The 15945-nt window shown below is 42.8% G+C and overlaps 1 protein-coding gene across 5 annotated transcripts; it reads right to left on the reverse strand.

Annotated features, from left to right (window-relative positions):
- Positions 1 to 665: 665 nt before the first annotated feature.
- On the reverse strand, positions 666 to 13742 carry srsf7a (serine and arginine rich splicing factor 7a). 5 transcript variants are annotated; one of them, XR_004553316.2, is made up of 9 exons: positions 13529 to 13741; positions 9136 to 9372; positions 8768 to 8944; positions 6740 to 6826; positions 6138 to 6179; positions 5892 to 5936; positions 5510 to 5662; positions 4113 to 4599; positions 1367 to 1456 (listed from the first exon to the last, which is right to left on the reverse strand). XR_004553316.2 is itself a non-coding variant. In XM_034097147.2 (8 exons), the coding sequence occupies exons 2-8, from the start codon at positions 9357 to 9359 to the stop codon at positions 4506 to 4508; spliced, it is 822 nt and encodes a 273-aa protein (XP_033953038.1). In that variant the 5' UTR covers positions 9360 to 9372; positions 13529 to 13741; the 3' UTR covers positions 666 to 4505. The 5 variants fall into 5 exon arrangements, 4 of the variants coding, with proteins under 4 accessions (XP_033953038.1, XP_033953039.1, XP_071061396.1 ...); XM_034097147.2 differs by having other exon boundaries at positions 666 to 4599; XM_034097148.2 differs by lacking the exon at positions 4113 to 4599 and having other exon boundaries at positions 666 to 1456; positions 13529 to 13740.
- Between the last annotated feature and the right edge of the window lie 2203 nt (positions 13743 to 15945).

Here is a 15945-nt window from a genome sequence, read left to right on the forward strand (position 1 = left end):
CAGGCATCTTGTTAAAGTTATCTTTGCCATCTCTTATTTTTAGTGGAGGAAAACAATTGTGACATCACTTACTGGGATTTGTAGTCTTTCTAGTTGCGTATTTTTCCTAGTCTTATATTTCAACAGTTTTACGACAAACTGACTTTTTTGACATGGAAATTATTTTTTAAGATTGACAAACATCTGTAATTCGTGGCACAATTCAAAAGGGATCGAAAGATAAGTTTTCTCTCTCCATTGACTATGAGGTCCCCCGGAAGGGGAGGGACTTCGCCACTCTATTGGTCATGTGCGCGTTCGTGTGTGTTGGAGGAGGGGCTCTGTAAGGAAGTCTGAAGGAAGGGGCAGATTTTTTTTTCGGCTGCGTACTTTCAAATTCTAGCGAACTCGAGCTGGTTTCTCCATTCTTACCTACCCTACCTTTAACTGTAAGCCTATTTCGTGTATGTACATTTGAGCAACAAAAAAGTGCTGTTTGAACTTTGTAAAAGTCCCAGTAGTAGAGCTATAGGGCACAAGAAAGGGCACCAAAGAAAATAATACCTGCTGATATCTTATTATTTCAATTATCTACATACATACATATATATTTGTTTCAGTTACACAAAACAAAACTTTAATCAGCAAATCAAATGTACCAAAAGGTGGAATAAAGACCACTAAGGTATGTTTAAGAGGTTTATTCTCAAATAAAACTGCCACTGTCCTATCATATAAGCAAGGAACAGCTCAAAGCTGTTAAAGCAGTCCTACATAAATCAAATTCAGCACTGTGTATACTGTAAAATGTAAAGTGACTGGAACACATCTGAGATCAACACATGGGGAACATCAATTCAGCACACAGTGAAACTGATTGGTTGATAAAAGGGAGAGTGCAGGACAGAAACAAACAGTAAACATGTGACTTCATTTTAAAAAGGCATGGCCGTATGCCATCATGAGAGGAAGCATTTAACAGCATCAGATTTCAGAAATCAAAATGGAGGCATTACAATATTATAATATTCAGCCAATTCTCAATGGAGAAAAATAGTTTGAGATTCGACACATTTTAGGGAAAAAAACAGTTTTCACTGCAATGTCTCTAACCTCAAGAACTCAATCTTAAAGTGTACTTTTAAACTGCTCAAAACTTTGCTTAAAGTCAATGGCGACATTTAGTATTACCTTAACAGGAGTGTAGCTTCTGCTACCCCACTTTAAATAAGGAAGATAAGATATGCAGCAGAAGCAACAATTAAAACAATCAAATAGAAACTAATTTCTCTTTTTACTATACTGACTAACAACCAAAAGCTGCACACAGAATACAATCATGGGGAAGAAAATGTAACTTAAAAAAGATTCGGAATAGTCAGCTAGTGAGAGCAGACAGGTTAGGGAATAATAAGTCTTCTTCTCTCAGTCGGCTGAAGGCGTAGGGCTGCGGTGAGGGCTTGCTGAACGGGAACGACTGAAACAAAAATAAACAGGGATTAGCTTGCCACAGGGGAGGATGGAAGAATGATCAGACAGAAATTCCACAGTCCTAAACATCTGACACAGTTTTAACCTTTTGAGAAAGTTCATGACCGGATACACACTGATACTTGTAAACAGTCTGAATACCTCTTTAACCTGTCAGAACAAGTTTTAATGTGAAGAGTCAAAAAGTATTTTCGTACACCTGTAATAGTTTATATATATTTGTCTAAGGCGACTAAACTTTGCTTTTCAAATAAATAATTGTCCAGGGTGAAGAGTGAAATACACAAACACACCTGGGGAGAAAACAGTCTTTTAAAAAACTGACAGGTCATTGACAGTCTCCCTACCTGCAACTACAGCAGATTGTTAACATAGTATACTCTAAAGAGACATTTAGCAGTGTTTAATGTAATGACCGGAGAAGGAACTGCACAATTAAAAGCCACCATATTTGTATTGGTTATTATAAAGTTCTAAGGAGTACTAAAATACGTTTTTTTTTTTTAATTGTTTATTATAAAGTTCTTAGGAGTACTAAAATAAATACTTTTTTGGTGAAGTAGCCTAAAATGGTAATGTATGGCAGAAGCAGGGCTCAAACTCAAATGTGTGCATTCATCCCAGGGATGCAAACAAATTATTTGGGATGATAACAATTACATTTTGAGACATGTACAGGACAAGAAATATATATATATATATAACCTAAGAAAAAGTAAACTACAAATAAACACTGATTTTATTCTCTGACAATGTTTAGCTATAACATATGTGTATTTAACAAATCATTTTAAAAATACATTTAGCTGTTTGTATGGTATTATATTTATGCCAGTCATTACTTTTAACTAAGGATATAGAATTTGGACGGCCACCAAATACTTCGGGGATTGTTTAATTATATTTGTTGCGGTTTGACACAGTGGTAAAAAGGTTTAGTGAGACCTGCGCACAAGAAGAAAAAAAACATTTGACTACAGGCGCTTTCACACCGGAGTACTTTTCCCAGGAATAGTTCTGATAGTTCCTGGGATTTTGCGTTCACACCAAAAAGATCTGGAACTAGAACTTTTTTTTGCGAACCTTTTCACCCCTTTTTAGTCCCTGCTAGAGAGCAGGGACTAAAAAGGGGTGAAAAGGTTCCAATTTCTGATTGGCTAGGCGAATTGCAAACCATGCCCCGTAAAACTCGTAAAAGTTTTTTGAAGCCACCATTGTATTAGCTGGCATTAGCATTATTAGCATTAGCGCAGCGCACCAACGCAGAGAGAATAAGTTATGGCAACACAAACAAAAACATGGGAGCGGGAGGTGTCGGCGTTCTGGCGATTTACTCGGAAGGCTTCAGTAGAAGCTGCTGGGAATCCCAGCAGCTTCTACTGAAGCCTTCCCCAACTCCGGGGACTTTGGGCGGCAGTATACGCCGTGAAGTTGTTTGCGGCCTGCCAGTAAACCCAAAGCAGAAGAAGAAGTGACGTCAGCGGCTTCATATGCTTAATCCTCCCTCAGGTACTTATTCCGGTGTGAACGCGATCTGCTCGGAACTCTTTAGTTCCGGCAACTAAAGAGTTCCGATGAACTTATGCTGCGTTCAGACCGGACGCGATGCGATGTTTGGGGGCGGCGCGATTACTTGTAAAGTCAATGCAGAGACGCGGACAGACGCAAATTCGCTCCGACGGCGAGCATGAAGCGGTGGACGCGGTGCGAATCACACGATTGAACGGTGCCGCGTCAAACGCGAGAGTTCAATTTTTGCAACTCGAGCGTCAAATTCACGTGGCGCGTTCTCGCGGAAGCCAATCAGCGGTTGAGGATCTCAGCCTGCCGTCACTGAAGTTCAACCATGCGTTCAACCAGAACACATCAGCCGTTAGCTCTTAGCAGTTAGCACACAGATATCACAGCTCCTCATATCTGTTCAGAAACTGGACAAAAGTTAAACAACCACAGACTCTCTGTGTCATGGTGAATACAGTCGCTGGTTTATTTATGTCTGTAGGCCGTTGTTATGAGTGTGGAATGAGCATATACAACGTTAGCTTAGCCAGGTCGACCCAATCTCCATTCAGAAAACAAGCATTCTAAAAGGTATTTCGCCTGCCGTCTGTCTGCAGACTTGTCAAGCATTAATTCATGGTTTTTACTAACCGGTATCAGTATGTTGTTACGTCGGCATCATTTAGAAACGTGTATTACAATTTAATCACGGTAAAATATGTTCATTTTGTTGTAGTTGTAGCTCCCGAGCCAGCGCGTCTTGTTTGAATGATGCGAGTAAACACAGCTGGCAGCCGCGGTGAAACTCGAGCGTTTAGAGCGATGAGAGCGAAGCGAATATTCGCATCGCGTCCGGTGTGAACGCACCATAAGTACTGGGAACTAAGTACAGCAAAGTACTTGGTGTGAAAGCGCCTTATGCCCCCCTCAGAAATATAATCTATTGAATCTCATCTTGTCTCTCTCTCTTGCACTCACTCAATCATCCAGGCACTCACGCATACAAACACATTTGTACTCTGAGCATGCTTGTTAAAGGCTCAACTATAGCTCTCTAATCACCAGTTTTGAAGACTACACCAAGCCTGTGCATTTCTTTCACCATGAACATGAGCTTTTCAGGGGGTTTGTTTTTTTGTTACCTTTGGAGACAGTGGCAGACACAACAAGTACAGAGAAGCGAAGGATGACTACAACTCGGAGAGACTGCGGTGGGAGGCTCTTGAAGTCTGATCTCTCGTCAGCTCTCTCTCTCCCTTTCAGAAGCTAAGACAGAGGCCGAAGAACTCTGGTAGGTAGGGGGGTCTGGTAGGTAGGTAATGGATTTAAATGATCTGTGTGGGTCAGCCCTCTGGTACTTCTGAAGACTCTAGTCGAACAACTGAATGTGTGCACGGGCTGATCTCGTCTGAGCGTGTGCGTCGGTCGAACAGACGGTCACCCATTCACTGTGGGGGGGTAGGTCGGAAGGTCGACCTCTTTCTCGCTGTCTAACACCAGATGCAGGCGAAGGCTGATCTCAGGTCAGCGCTTAGTCACCCTCCCGCAGGACGTACACACCGCCAGCTGGCAGACCATGGGCCTGGGATCAGCTGTGGTGTCAGTGCAGTGCTCAGCTCCCACCACACGCTTTAAAGAAAATATGAAAAATAAACAAAACTGTGCTGCAGAGATGCTTAACTTAAGTCACACCAAGGGTGTCGTCAGCTAATATTCTTTCTAGAGAATTCCTTTGATCTAGCCAGATTCATGATAGGGCATTTAAGAAGAAATTAAAACATTGAAAATACTTCCTGAGACCATCTTTACTTAACACTTATCAATCCCATTATTACAGTTTTCTCTCTTGCAATGTCTGCACTTAAATTCATTTCTATAAAATACAACTACATAGTTTGTGTCTTTAAAGGAAAGCAAGAGTACAGAGGACATGTCCCTGGTTTTAGCTGCTAAGAGTCTCAACAGTTTACTGGCTCTGTAGAAACAATCTTTCATGTGCTCTCTTTTCAGGCTCTAGCTGAGGTTAAATAGAGCTACCAAGAGCTGGAAAAGAGAGCACAGGAGAGACGGGGACATCTAATCTTTCATTTGCTCATACTTCCCTACACCAGACAGAGGGCCCAAGTCACTGTCGCTACCCATCCCCCACTCCACAGCTGGCCCCCGGCAGAGCAGAAGACTTGGCGAAGATGCAGATCTCTCTGCGTCGAGGAGTCTCGCTCGTCCATCTCACTTCTGGCGGATGTTTGGTGGCAGAGTGACGCTCCCGGGTGGATGTGGGGGTTATTTAATAGTAATTCCCTGGCTAGGATGGAGCACCTAAGTTCTGGCTAATGTGAAGGACATAACTAAGCCTCTCTTAGAACGCAGGATAGTTGTGGTCTTAACTATCTTAATTCTATACTGGTTAGTCTAGACCTTACTTCTTCCTTATAAGTGTTTACACAAGTTTAAAATGTCTGGTTAAAACACTGACAACTGGCAGGACTAAGCAACTAAAATCTTGTTTTAATGAGTGAGAGACATTAAGACGGTTTACCTGTTCCTTTTGTGGTCGGCTGAATGAGATCGTGAGTGAGAACGTGAGACGGAGCGCCCTCTGGGGGGGGAGCGACCTCTGGGGGGGGAACGACCTCTGGGGGGGGAACGACCTCTGGGTGCAGAGGTGGACCGAGACCGAGACTTGGAACGACTGGAGAGAGAAACAACATGATCCACTTTTGAATAATTAAGAATGAATTATTTTCTTCACAGATGAACATGTAGTGCTGACCTGACAGTCAGACTCCCGTCACTCACTGCATTCATGTCTCACCCAACAATCATGTCACAAGGGTGGAATGTTTGCTATACAACAGCAGTGCCTAAAAGATACAAGCTGTGTAATTGTGTCATGAAAAACTGTCGCACACACAACCTACCTTCTCACCGACGTCCTGGACTTGGAACGGGCTGGAGAGCCAGACCTAATGTTACAGAAAATAAATATACACAACACGGAAAAGGAATGGCCACATCTGTCACATACCTATATATATATATATATATATATATATATATATATATATATATATATATATATATATATATATATCGCCATTACAAAACCTATCAAATTGATGTATTAACATAACAGTTATTTATAGTAAACCAAGCTTTATTCTTACCGGCTCCTGCGTCTGGAATAGGATGGAGATCGGCGGCGGCTCCTGCAAAAGTACGTCAAAAGTGAGTTAACAAAAGGTTCGCGTGATGGCCGGGCTACCATATAAAACAACGGGGATGACATTCTTATTCTGAAATGTCTAATGCTGCACAGCTTTGCATGTCTATTCATTCTGTTTAGGGCAAGTATTTCTGCACTGTTGCAGATAAAGATTGGGCTAAACTAAAGTTATACTTCTACGACTTGTATGATAAAAACATTTCCAATAGGTCCAGGGAAATGTAAATTAGTTGCAATTATTAACCTGCAGAGACTTGAATCGACAGCAACTTACTACCGAAGATTTATTCAGAAAAACTTCAAGAGAGACCTTGAATGTAACAAAATAGGGCATTATTACAGTTTTCAAAACTAAATGATCAACTTAGTTATTATCCTGTGTTAATTCATGTAACCTTAACTTCAGAAATGCAATTCATCTGATCTAATCGGTGTGATTTGCAGCACTCAAACCAGTACATTTAGACTTAAAAGCAATAGGTTTCATGCAATAACTACCAAAAATCAGAAGCCAAAAACCACTGAGGTTCTGTGCCTACATACCGGCTGGGGCTACGGCTGCGCGAGCGAGAGAGATACCGGTGCCCACGGGACCTGGACCTTGAGCGAGATCTAGAACGAGAATGGGACCTGAAACGAAAACAAAAAACTCATTTATTCCCAACCGTCGTTGAGGCAGGGGCGGACTGGGAGGAAAAAGTGGCCCGGGGATTAATTGACAGACAGGCCCACTTAATGCGCGGCATGTATCGGCCGGCCGGCGACGAAAGTATGTTACTTAACAAAAAACCCTATGCCTTTAATGTTATTCTGGACCATTATTCATATAGTAATCACATTACCTGAGCAGCCATTGAGTTGCCGAGAGCAAAATAGTTACGGCATATATTTAGTGATTTTAATGTCAACAGATCATTGATGCAACAACATCTGGACCCAATTTGCCTGACTTGACGCATGGAATAAAACATGGGCGTAGGAAGCATCCTCAATGTGGGTGAGACAATTTAACAGGGGGTGTGGGCAGGTGGTGGACCTCACCTTATCTAGGGGGGTCCGGGGGCATGCTCCCCCGGGAAGATTTGTATTTTATTTTTAAATGTTGAAGTTAAATTCATTTAATTTCAAACCTTTATTTATACAGATACATCCCATTGAGATCATTGATCTCTTTTTCAAGGGAGACCTGCTCAAGTAGTTCCACATGAAACATAAAAACATAAATAGAACAACAAAAGGACATCATACAGCATCATTTACATAATTATCCACATAAACAGGTACCAACAGCTTCCGATTGACGAGCATCCAACTGAGCTTTAAAAACATTTAGTGGCAACAGATTGTTCAGTTTCCATTTAATTTGCAGACTATTCCAAGACAGAGGAGCTGCGCATCTAAAAGCTGTCTTCCCTAACCCCCTAAACGCACCAGGAGCGTCTGCGCCGCGTTACGGCTGCGCCGCGGCGGTCGTAAGGATCGCGGCCACTCTAGTCAATGGGTGCTATTCCACCACACGTGCCGCGTTACGGCTCAGACGCGTCCCAGAAGCGGCTCGGCGCAGCGCTTCTCTAAAATTAGGATGAATCCTATTTTTGCCGCGGCGCAGCCGTAAGGTAAGGTCGGGCAGGCAGCCCCCCCCTCGCAGGAAGTGGAAAGGTGAGCATCCGGGCCAGGCCCATCCCGCATATATACTAATTTAGCAGACCCCCCTCCTTCATCACAACACCTCCACTACGATACGCACAATGGACGACGAGGTGTTCATAATGGAAGTGGAGAAACACACCATTGTATACGATGTAACCAATGCTTTTTACAAGGACAACATCAGAAAGGACAAGGCCTGGTTTTTAGTCGCTGCAGTTTGTGGAGTGGAAGGTAACAACTACATATTAATGTTTTAAAGTTAATTAAGAACTGCGAGGCTGCACACACGACGCTCCGCTTCCGCAACGTTTTGAAACACGCCTGGTGTGTTAGGTCGCAGGAGGAGGTCGCAGCGTGGCGCGGCGCAGACGCTCCTGGTGCGTTTAGGGGGTCAGACAGTCCTAGCAGTTGGCACAGTTAAATGCATCAATCTGGTGCACTTGGAGAGCAACATTAGGGACTAAATCTATGGATACATCTCTCAACACCCATATGAACAGATTTACTTTTTCTTTCAACATGTATTTGAACAGCAAGTGGAGGAAAAAGTGACTGCACCCAAAACAATAAACCTGCTAGCTAACTAGCCTAAACTCAGTAACAGAATGTGGGCAACACGTTCTTCTCCACAGCCGCGCGACCTCTGAGTCAGACATCACTTGCCCCTTTTCTATCCTACGGGTACAGCCACTCCCACTTTCCCTGCCAAAAAAAAGGGAGTGGCCGGAACACTGACAAATGTGGGCCGGTAGGATTTTTCCCTCCGGCCCACGCACAGCACCGGCCCACCGGGAAAACTCTCGGTATTCCCAATGGCCAGTCCGTCCCTGCTTTGAGATAGAGGACGGCCAGAGCTGTTCTCATCAGAGCAAGTGTCAAGTGTTTCAGCCACAACCTCGTCAACAGACAGTAATCCTTCACCTGCTGCGACGGCCTCCTCTCTTGCTAAAGCGGTAGCAGTCATAGGCGTAGTGGCCTCGGTCCCCGCACTGGTAACACCGATCCTTGGGGTCAAACTGGCGTCGGCTGGGGCGTCCACGGCCCTTCCTGGAGAGGCCTGTCGAGAGCTCCACACGAACACGGGAACCACAAAGAATCCTGAGGAGAAGAAAGGTCAGGGCAGAGACAGGTGGAGTTCCTGGTCCACATGCCAGATGTAAGGAATAAAACCCTTATCGAGTCCCCTTACATTTTGCATTTCTTAAGTCTGTTACAAGGCAACACACCCATCATTTAACACGTTTGAAGATGGAATTTGTTCATTTCATAAGGAAAATATTATTACTTACTTTCCATCCATGCCCTTCACAGCATCTTCTGCATCCCTTGGATCCTCAAACTCCACAAAGGCAAACCCAGGTGGGTTCCTGGCCACCCAGACGGTCCTCAGTGGGCCATAATAACTGAATGCTCGCTCCAGCTCCCCCTTGGCAGCACCATTGCCCAAGTCACCAACGTACACTTTACAGTCGGTAGACCGAGACGAGCTGCGGGAGGATGAATAGTGAGACATCTCTTATTGCCTCCTGGGAAAAGAGGAAAATAAGCATTAATTAGTGGTTTTGTTCATTAAACAATAATGTAGTTAACAGATATTTGTTTATTTTTATATTACTAACACGTGTCTGACAGCTTTAGGGATTATTAGATTTCAATTTGTCATTGATTTTCTGTTTAGTGAAAAACATGTTCATGACCAACTGTGTTGATTTCAAATGTTTGTGATAAAACAAAATGTATCTTTATGCATTGCGAGAATCATCTCACTTCTTAAGCTGAACAACTATTTTAAAAGCCTCTTGGAACTGCTGGACAATGCATCGCCACCAAAGCTGAACAAAGGGACGTTTTTCTGAGCTCAATCCTATACTTTTTAGAGATACGTGGTTCTCTCAGGAGAGAACCACGTTGATATAGAATATGATGCATTGAGGTAGATTTAACTACCCGACAGTATATAAAGGGCACAACCTTAAACATCCACAGCAGTAAAATGCATCATTAACACAGCAGCAAAAACAATCCAAAACACAAGATACAGTACACAGCATAGACAAGTAAACCCACTCTGAAACCTAACCTAAGGAGAATGGCAGCCAAGCTGTCCTCCCTATTGGACAATGTCCCCCCCCACCTCCAGGACACCCTGTCTGCACTGTGCAGCTCCTCCAGTGACAGGCTGCTTCCCCCTGCTGTCCCACTGAGAGATACCGCAGGTCCTTCCTTCCTGCAGCGGTCAGACTATACAACCAGCACGGCCCCTAGTAACCCCCCCCCCCCCACACACACAACGACATGGACTATAACACCTCTTGTTGTTCAATACCAACTATGTGCAATATGTGCGTCGTTAAAAACTGTGCAATATATACCTGGCTGCTAAATCCTCAGTAGTGTTACAGGGTGTGTATTTTTGTAAAATGTGTAGCTTCTTTACCATAATTTCTTTTTTTATCTTTAGTACTTTTTTGATGCATGCTTAGGTAACATTAAGCTGTATTTGGGTCTTTTGTAGGGATGTCCCGATCACCTTTTTTGCTCCCATTCCGATCATTTGATTTTGACAATCTGCCGATACCGATTTTTCCCGATCCGATCTTTATGCAATGCATTAAGAGAAAAAAAAGGTAACGGATAACGGCTGGTCATCCAACGCGATGCATTCAGCTATCTTGGCTGTTATCTTTGTGGCCTTTTCACTGTTCTGGGGCAGTTTCTCTTTCCTTTTAAAAGTCTCTGAAAGTGTCGGTTGTTTCAGTGCCGTTACCTGAGTGGCCGCTGTGTACTCGCCGTGTTGTTGTTGGTGTTTGTTTCTCAGGTGGCGTATTAGATTGGTCGTGTTGAACGTAGCTCTGTTCTTTCCACCACGCAGAACCTCTGCCTTGCAAACATTGCATCTGCATTACACTGCCTTCGCTTTCAATTTTATAATACTTCCAAACTCCTGACATTTTCTCTGTCCCGACTCCCGAGTCACCAGCTGAACGGAGCCTCTCGTTAGCTTACTGCTACTATTAGACAGTGCGCCCACTCTGTTGCCAGATTTCAGAGAAATAACCAGGTCTGAAAACAAGCCCAACAGAAGCAACACATACATGATGTTGTGTAATTTTAAACCAAAACTAAGGCCTCAGGATGACTTTAAGACGTGAACATGGTCATTTTTCGGCTCCGATCCCCGATCACGTGATCGGATCGGACATCTCTAGTCTTTTGTAAATGTCCCCTCTGTGGGACTAATCAAGGTATTCTGATTCTAACTCCTTGCTCCTCAGGGGCACCACAGCAGGGCCCAGGAGGTGAACTGGGACCTCTCAAGTAGCAGTCCACACTCCATACGTACAGTCTGGTCGGGGACTTGAACCATTGACCCTACGGCTCACGGAGCGTCCACACTACAGCTCCAAAAATAGCTTGGAGCTGGGCGTGTCTGGAGCTTGGGGATTTTATTCAAGCAACACGGCCAACAACCAATCACATGAATCTCCCGCCCCCGACATACAAAGCAAAAACCCCCGGGGATTTTATGCGAGCAATATATATATAAACTCCCCAAACAGGCGAAAACCTACCAGTTTCCCCCACTGTCTCTGCCACCTCCCTCCATGCCTGGTTCTTCCGGTTTGTATCCCGGGAGGTGAAGAGGGTCTGGTCATACAAAACCGGGTGATTCGCTACGGCGATAGTTAGTTTCTCCTCCGACTTTTTTTGAAATATAGAAATGAACGGCGGGATATCTCTCCCAGCTTAGACGCGGTTTGATTGGCTAGCGCTTCAGCTGTCAGATTTTGGGAAACGGGATTTGATTGGCTGGCGCTGGCTACTCCGGCGTCCAGGCGACCAGAAGTTGAACAATGTTCAACTTCTGGTCGCCTGGGACGCCTGAGACGCCTCGCTCTGCTACCCACAATTCAGTTCGGCGAAAAAGCGCGGCTACGTGACGTCACCCCATTGAAAGTGAATGGGCAGCTTGGAGCAGCTTGGAGCTTTCGACGCTGTCGACGCTGTAGTGTAGACGGGCCGTCACAGTCCAAGCCCCTACTGACTGAGCCAATGCAAGACATAAAGTGGTACCTAACCCACTGAATCGCTCAGACTTATTGCTGACAACAATTGCACCACATGGGAAATAATTGTCTGGAGAGTTCAGTAAGACATTTTTCATTTCATAAGCGCAGGAGAATCCCAAAGCAAGTGCCTCAGAGCTGGCATAAGCCAAATTGGACTGACCGTTTCATCCCACACGGTAAGACGCTGTTTAGCCTTTGCCAAGGCCCATATTGATAAAGGTGAAGACTTTCGGTAGTGACAAAAAGGAATGGTAAGCAGGTAAATCCCACCATTTTAAAATAAATGTGTTTTAAAGTCTGAAAATCAGTGTGTTACTTTAAAGGTCTCTTATTATACTATTGTTAGGCATATATTATAGGTCTCAGATATATAAAAAAACATGTCTATGAAGTATTTTGCTCAAAATACCAAATAGATCATGCATTCTATTTCTAGCTCACCCCCCTCTATTTCAGCCTGTTACTAAAGTGCTGATTCTGGGTCAGTAGCTTCAAACATTCACACTTAAACATAAGGCAAGATGGAGGCATCTTTATTAATTTAATTGTGAAAAGCCTCAAGAAATATTTGTTAAAATACTATTTAGAGAAGGGAAGGTAAAACAATCTTAACAGGTTAATATAATACTTTTATACTACATTGTATGTACTATGTTTTGGTAGTGACCATTTTTGGTAGAGGAAGAACATTCCAATACAGTCTGAAAATACGATATAAAAATGTACGGTTCTTTTACTAGATATGTGTCATTTAGATATGGTACAAAATATATATGGACAAAGTTTTGGGAAAAAAACATACAACATTTCAAAACATTTCCAACCTGACTTTGGTCTAATTCGGTAGAATGGCCCATTACATGTTCAGAGGGGATGTACTCATTTATGCTTGTACTTTAATAGAAAAAAACTGATAGGGATCTTTTAACTGTACAAAGAATAATTGTTAAACCTTTAACTAAATGTTGTATTTTTAAGGAGTTATGAGTTAGAGTATTTTCACGGTAAAAGGTCTAGTTCCTTTACTTGAGTTAAGATCAGAATACTCCTTCCACCAAGGTGCTTCAGGGAACTGAAGCACCTTGTTGGTAGATCAGCAGGTGCAACAGGGCTGATGCTGCTGTCTGAGCGCCAAACACAGCCTCCTGAAATCTCTTTAATTAAACATCTCTCACGTCCTATCCGTGTTTAAACTGTTTGCACAAGCATGAACGATGTATTTGTATTTTAATAACCGTCGTAGTTTACTGCTAAATGCATGGCCGCAGCGTTATTAACCAGGCTCGTTACATAAACCCAACAGTCTATACAATCTCATATGATTATTCAGGGTAAAGTTTTCTGATAGCAGTTTTTTACTTGAATTAGAGGATATGAGCGGATCAGTTTATATAACATGAGCTTTTCTGCATTCAAGTGGAACATGGAGCCCTATGTAGCTGACTAACCCTTAATTAAACAATTTATTATATCATTTTTACAGATAATTATTCAAATTAAATACACAATACATGTGCTGTGTGTATATTTAAGTGGGTTTACCCAGAAATTAGCCTACGGCCTAGCTCTCTGCCTTCGCATAAACAATGGCGATTGCTCGCGCTAACGTTACCTTCTTCCGCTGTTCCGCTGACGAACCTACACAGTCTCTAACGGGGTTTTAACCGAATCAAGATTCGTGTTGCAAAGTGAATTAGCTAACAAGCCACTCTTATTGATATTAAAGAGACAGCCACATATCTGGTCCACAGTGGACCGGGTTAACCATAACCATCAGCCGAAGCCCCTCCCTTTCCGGTGGACCTCCATGGGACCATTTCGAGTAGCATGAAGCTGCAGCGTCGGAAGCTGCATCTCAGGTCGGTTATTTTCATTTCCTCGCTCCTCGGTCCTTGGTATCACCGGAAGTTCTTCTTCTTCTTATTTTCTGTAATGGCGAATCGCTTCCACTTGGAGCATATATCGCCACCTCCTGTTGATTTATTAAATGTTCATATTAAATCCTTGTCCTCAGACCACAGTATATGCCTCAGACCAGTGCTTTTGAGGAATTTGAAGATCAGCTTGTTTGCTTCATTTCTTGATTGACTTTCGTATATTGACTTGAAATCCATGTCCTTGACGTTGAGTTGTTCCAGTGCAGTTTTCAGAATGAGTCTGTTATAATCCGGGCAGCTAAAAAATACATGATGTATTGTCTCTGGTTTTTGGCAACCATCACAATTGCCATTTGGATGTTTTCCAATCAGATGCAGTGATGAGTTTAACCCAGTCTATGGTTTAACCCAGAGTGACCCAATGTTATCCTGCCGTTAATGCTCTGTTCTCTTCTACTACTCCCCCAAGTGCTTCCCGTTCCTACTTCCCTTTGTATCTGGTATAAATGTCTTCCTTTAGTGCGACTGACCAATAGTTTTTGCCATTGTTGCTTGATAATAACTTTTGTAACAGATTTGACTTCTGCTCTACTGATGGGTACCATAATATCAATCTGGTTTGCTTTCAAACCACATTTTGCCAGTTGATCCACTACTTCATTCCCTCTAATACCCACATGCGCCGAAATTGAACAACAATTCCCAGATGAACTAACCTAAACATGATGTGTAACATTTCATGTAAAATATCCCGACGACATTCTGAAGAGAAGTTGTTTATACTCTCCAGAGCTGCACTTGAGTCAGAGCAGACCACTCGCATTGGCTGTATTTCCTCTACCCACTGAAGTGCTAGTGAGATAGCCATCATCTCTACTGTATATACTGCCATGTGATCACTCGTTCGCTTTCCCACTTTCACTTTTAATTCAGGAACATAAAATGCACAACTAGTTTGACCATTTTCTGGATTTTTGGATCCATCAGTAAATATTTGTATAAACTGCCCATATTGTTCATGTAGAACAGTATTCACATAAGCCTGCCCTGTACATTGATTTTGTTTTTCATTGAATGTAACCGTTTCAATAAGGATAAATCTACTACAGGTTGAGGTAGCAACCATGGTGGAACAGCTGATAACAACACCGTCGGACTAATATTCCATTCTTTAACTTTGAATTCCTTACATATTTCCAAAACACAAACACAAAAACTTTCTTTTTTAATTGTGTTACTTTCCCAACTTGTTTTTACATACTTTAGTACGGTGAGTATCTTCATGGCCCTGTAGATTTGCCCAGTAATTAACAATTAACTGTTTTCTCCTCAAAACAATTGGTATTTCTCCGACCTCTACCTGAAGTGCCGACACTGGTGTAGATCTGACTGCCCCACAGCATATCCTTAGTGCTTGTGACTCTATCTAATTTTTGAAGAGAAGAGTATGCAGCTGAACCATACACTATTAGTCCGTATTCTATGACTGATCTAATTAAGGCTTTGTATACGTTTCTCAAAGCAGCTTTATCAGCCCCCCACTTAGTGCCTGCCAAGCACCTCATAACATTTAAAACCTTTTACATTTATCTACCACAATGTGAGTACTCCATGTGACTCTCTCGTCCAACCATATTCCCAGACATTTAAATGTCTTCACTTTCTTTAGTTCTTGTCCATAAAGTTTAGATATAACTTCCTCACCTATCCTTTTCCTCGTAAAAAATAAAGTTTCAGTTTTTTCCACCGACAATCTAAACCCCCATGTCAGAGACCAGGGCTGCGTTCCAATAGTCCATTTAGCTTAGGAACCTTCCTAACCAAGTGAAATGACCCGGAAGTACGTCAGTGGCAGCCATGATAAGTGCCGTTCTAATTCTCTAAATGAAAGGAAAGGAGGTTTCAAACTTCCTTTATAGCCTCCTTTAGCTTAGGAACCACTGGACCTCCCTTACCGAAAGGAGAGGAGAAAATGCTGCCCCACAATGCCTTGCAGCCGCAGCATTTGCCGTCACTCAACAGTCGGCCATTCACGGAAACAACCGATTATGACGGAGAAATGATATCATGAAAGTTACGGTGCTTATTAAGCTTTTTAAAACGTATGTGGTAAGTTGCCAAAGTGCTTTGTTCTGAACGTTCATCAGTATTA

This window comes from Pseudochaenichthys georgianus, chromosome 13 (assembly GCF_902827115.2).
Source record: "Pseudochaenichthys georgianus chromosome 13, fPseGeo1.2, whole genome shotgun sequence".
Lineage (NCBI taxonomy): Eukaryota > Metazoa > Chordata > Actinopteri > Perciformes > Channichthyidae > Pseudochaenichthys > Pseudochaenichthys georgianus.

Coding starts and splice junctions, on each gene's coding strand:
- srsf7a (XM_034097147.2), bottom strand. CDS start 9,359: ATGTCTCACTATTCATCCTCCCGCAGCTCGTCTCGGTCTACCGACTGT. Junction 5,937..6,137: donor TATTCCAGACGCAGGAGCCG/GTAAGAATAAAG, acceptor CTGTAACATTAG/GTCTGGCTCTCCAGCCCGTT. Junction 4,600..5,509: donor GCCGACCACAAAAGGAACAG/GTAAACCGTCTT, acceptor TTTTCTTTAAAG/CGTGTGGTGGGAGCTGAGCA.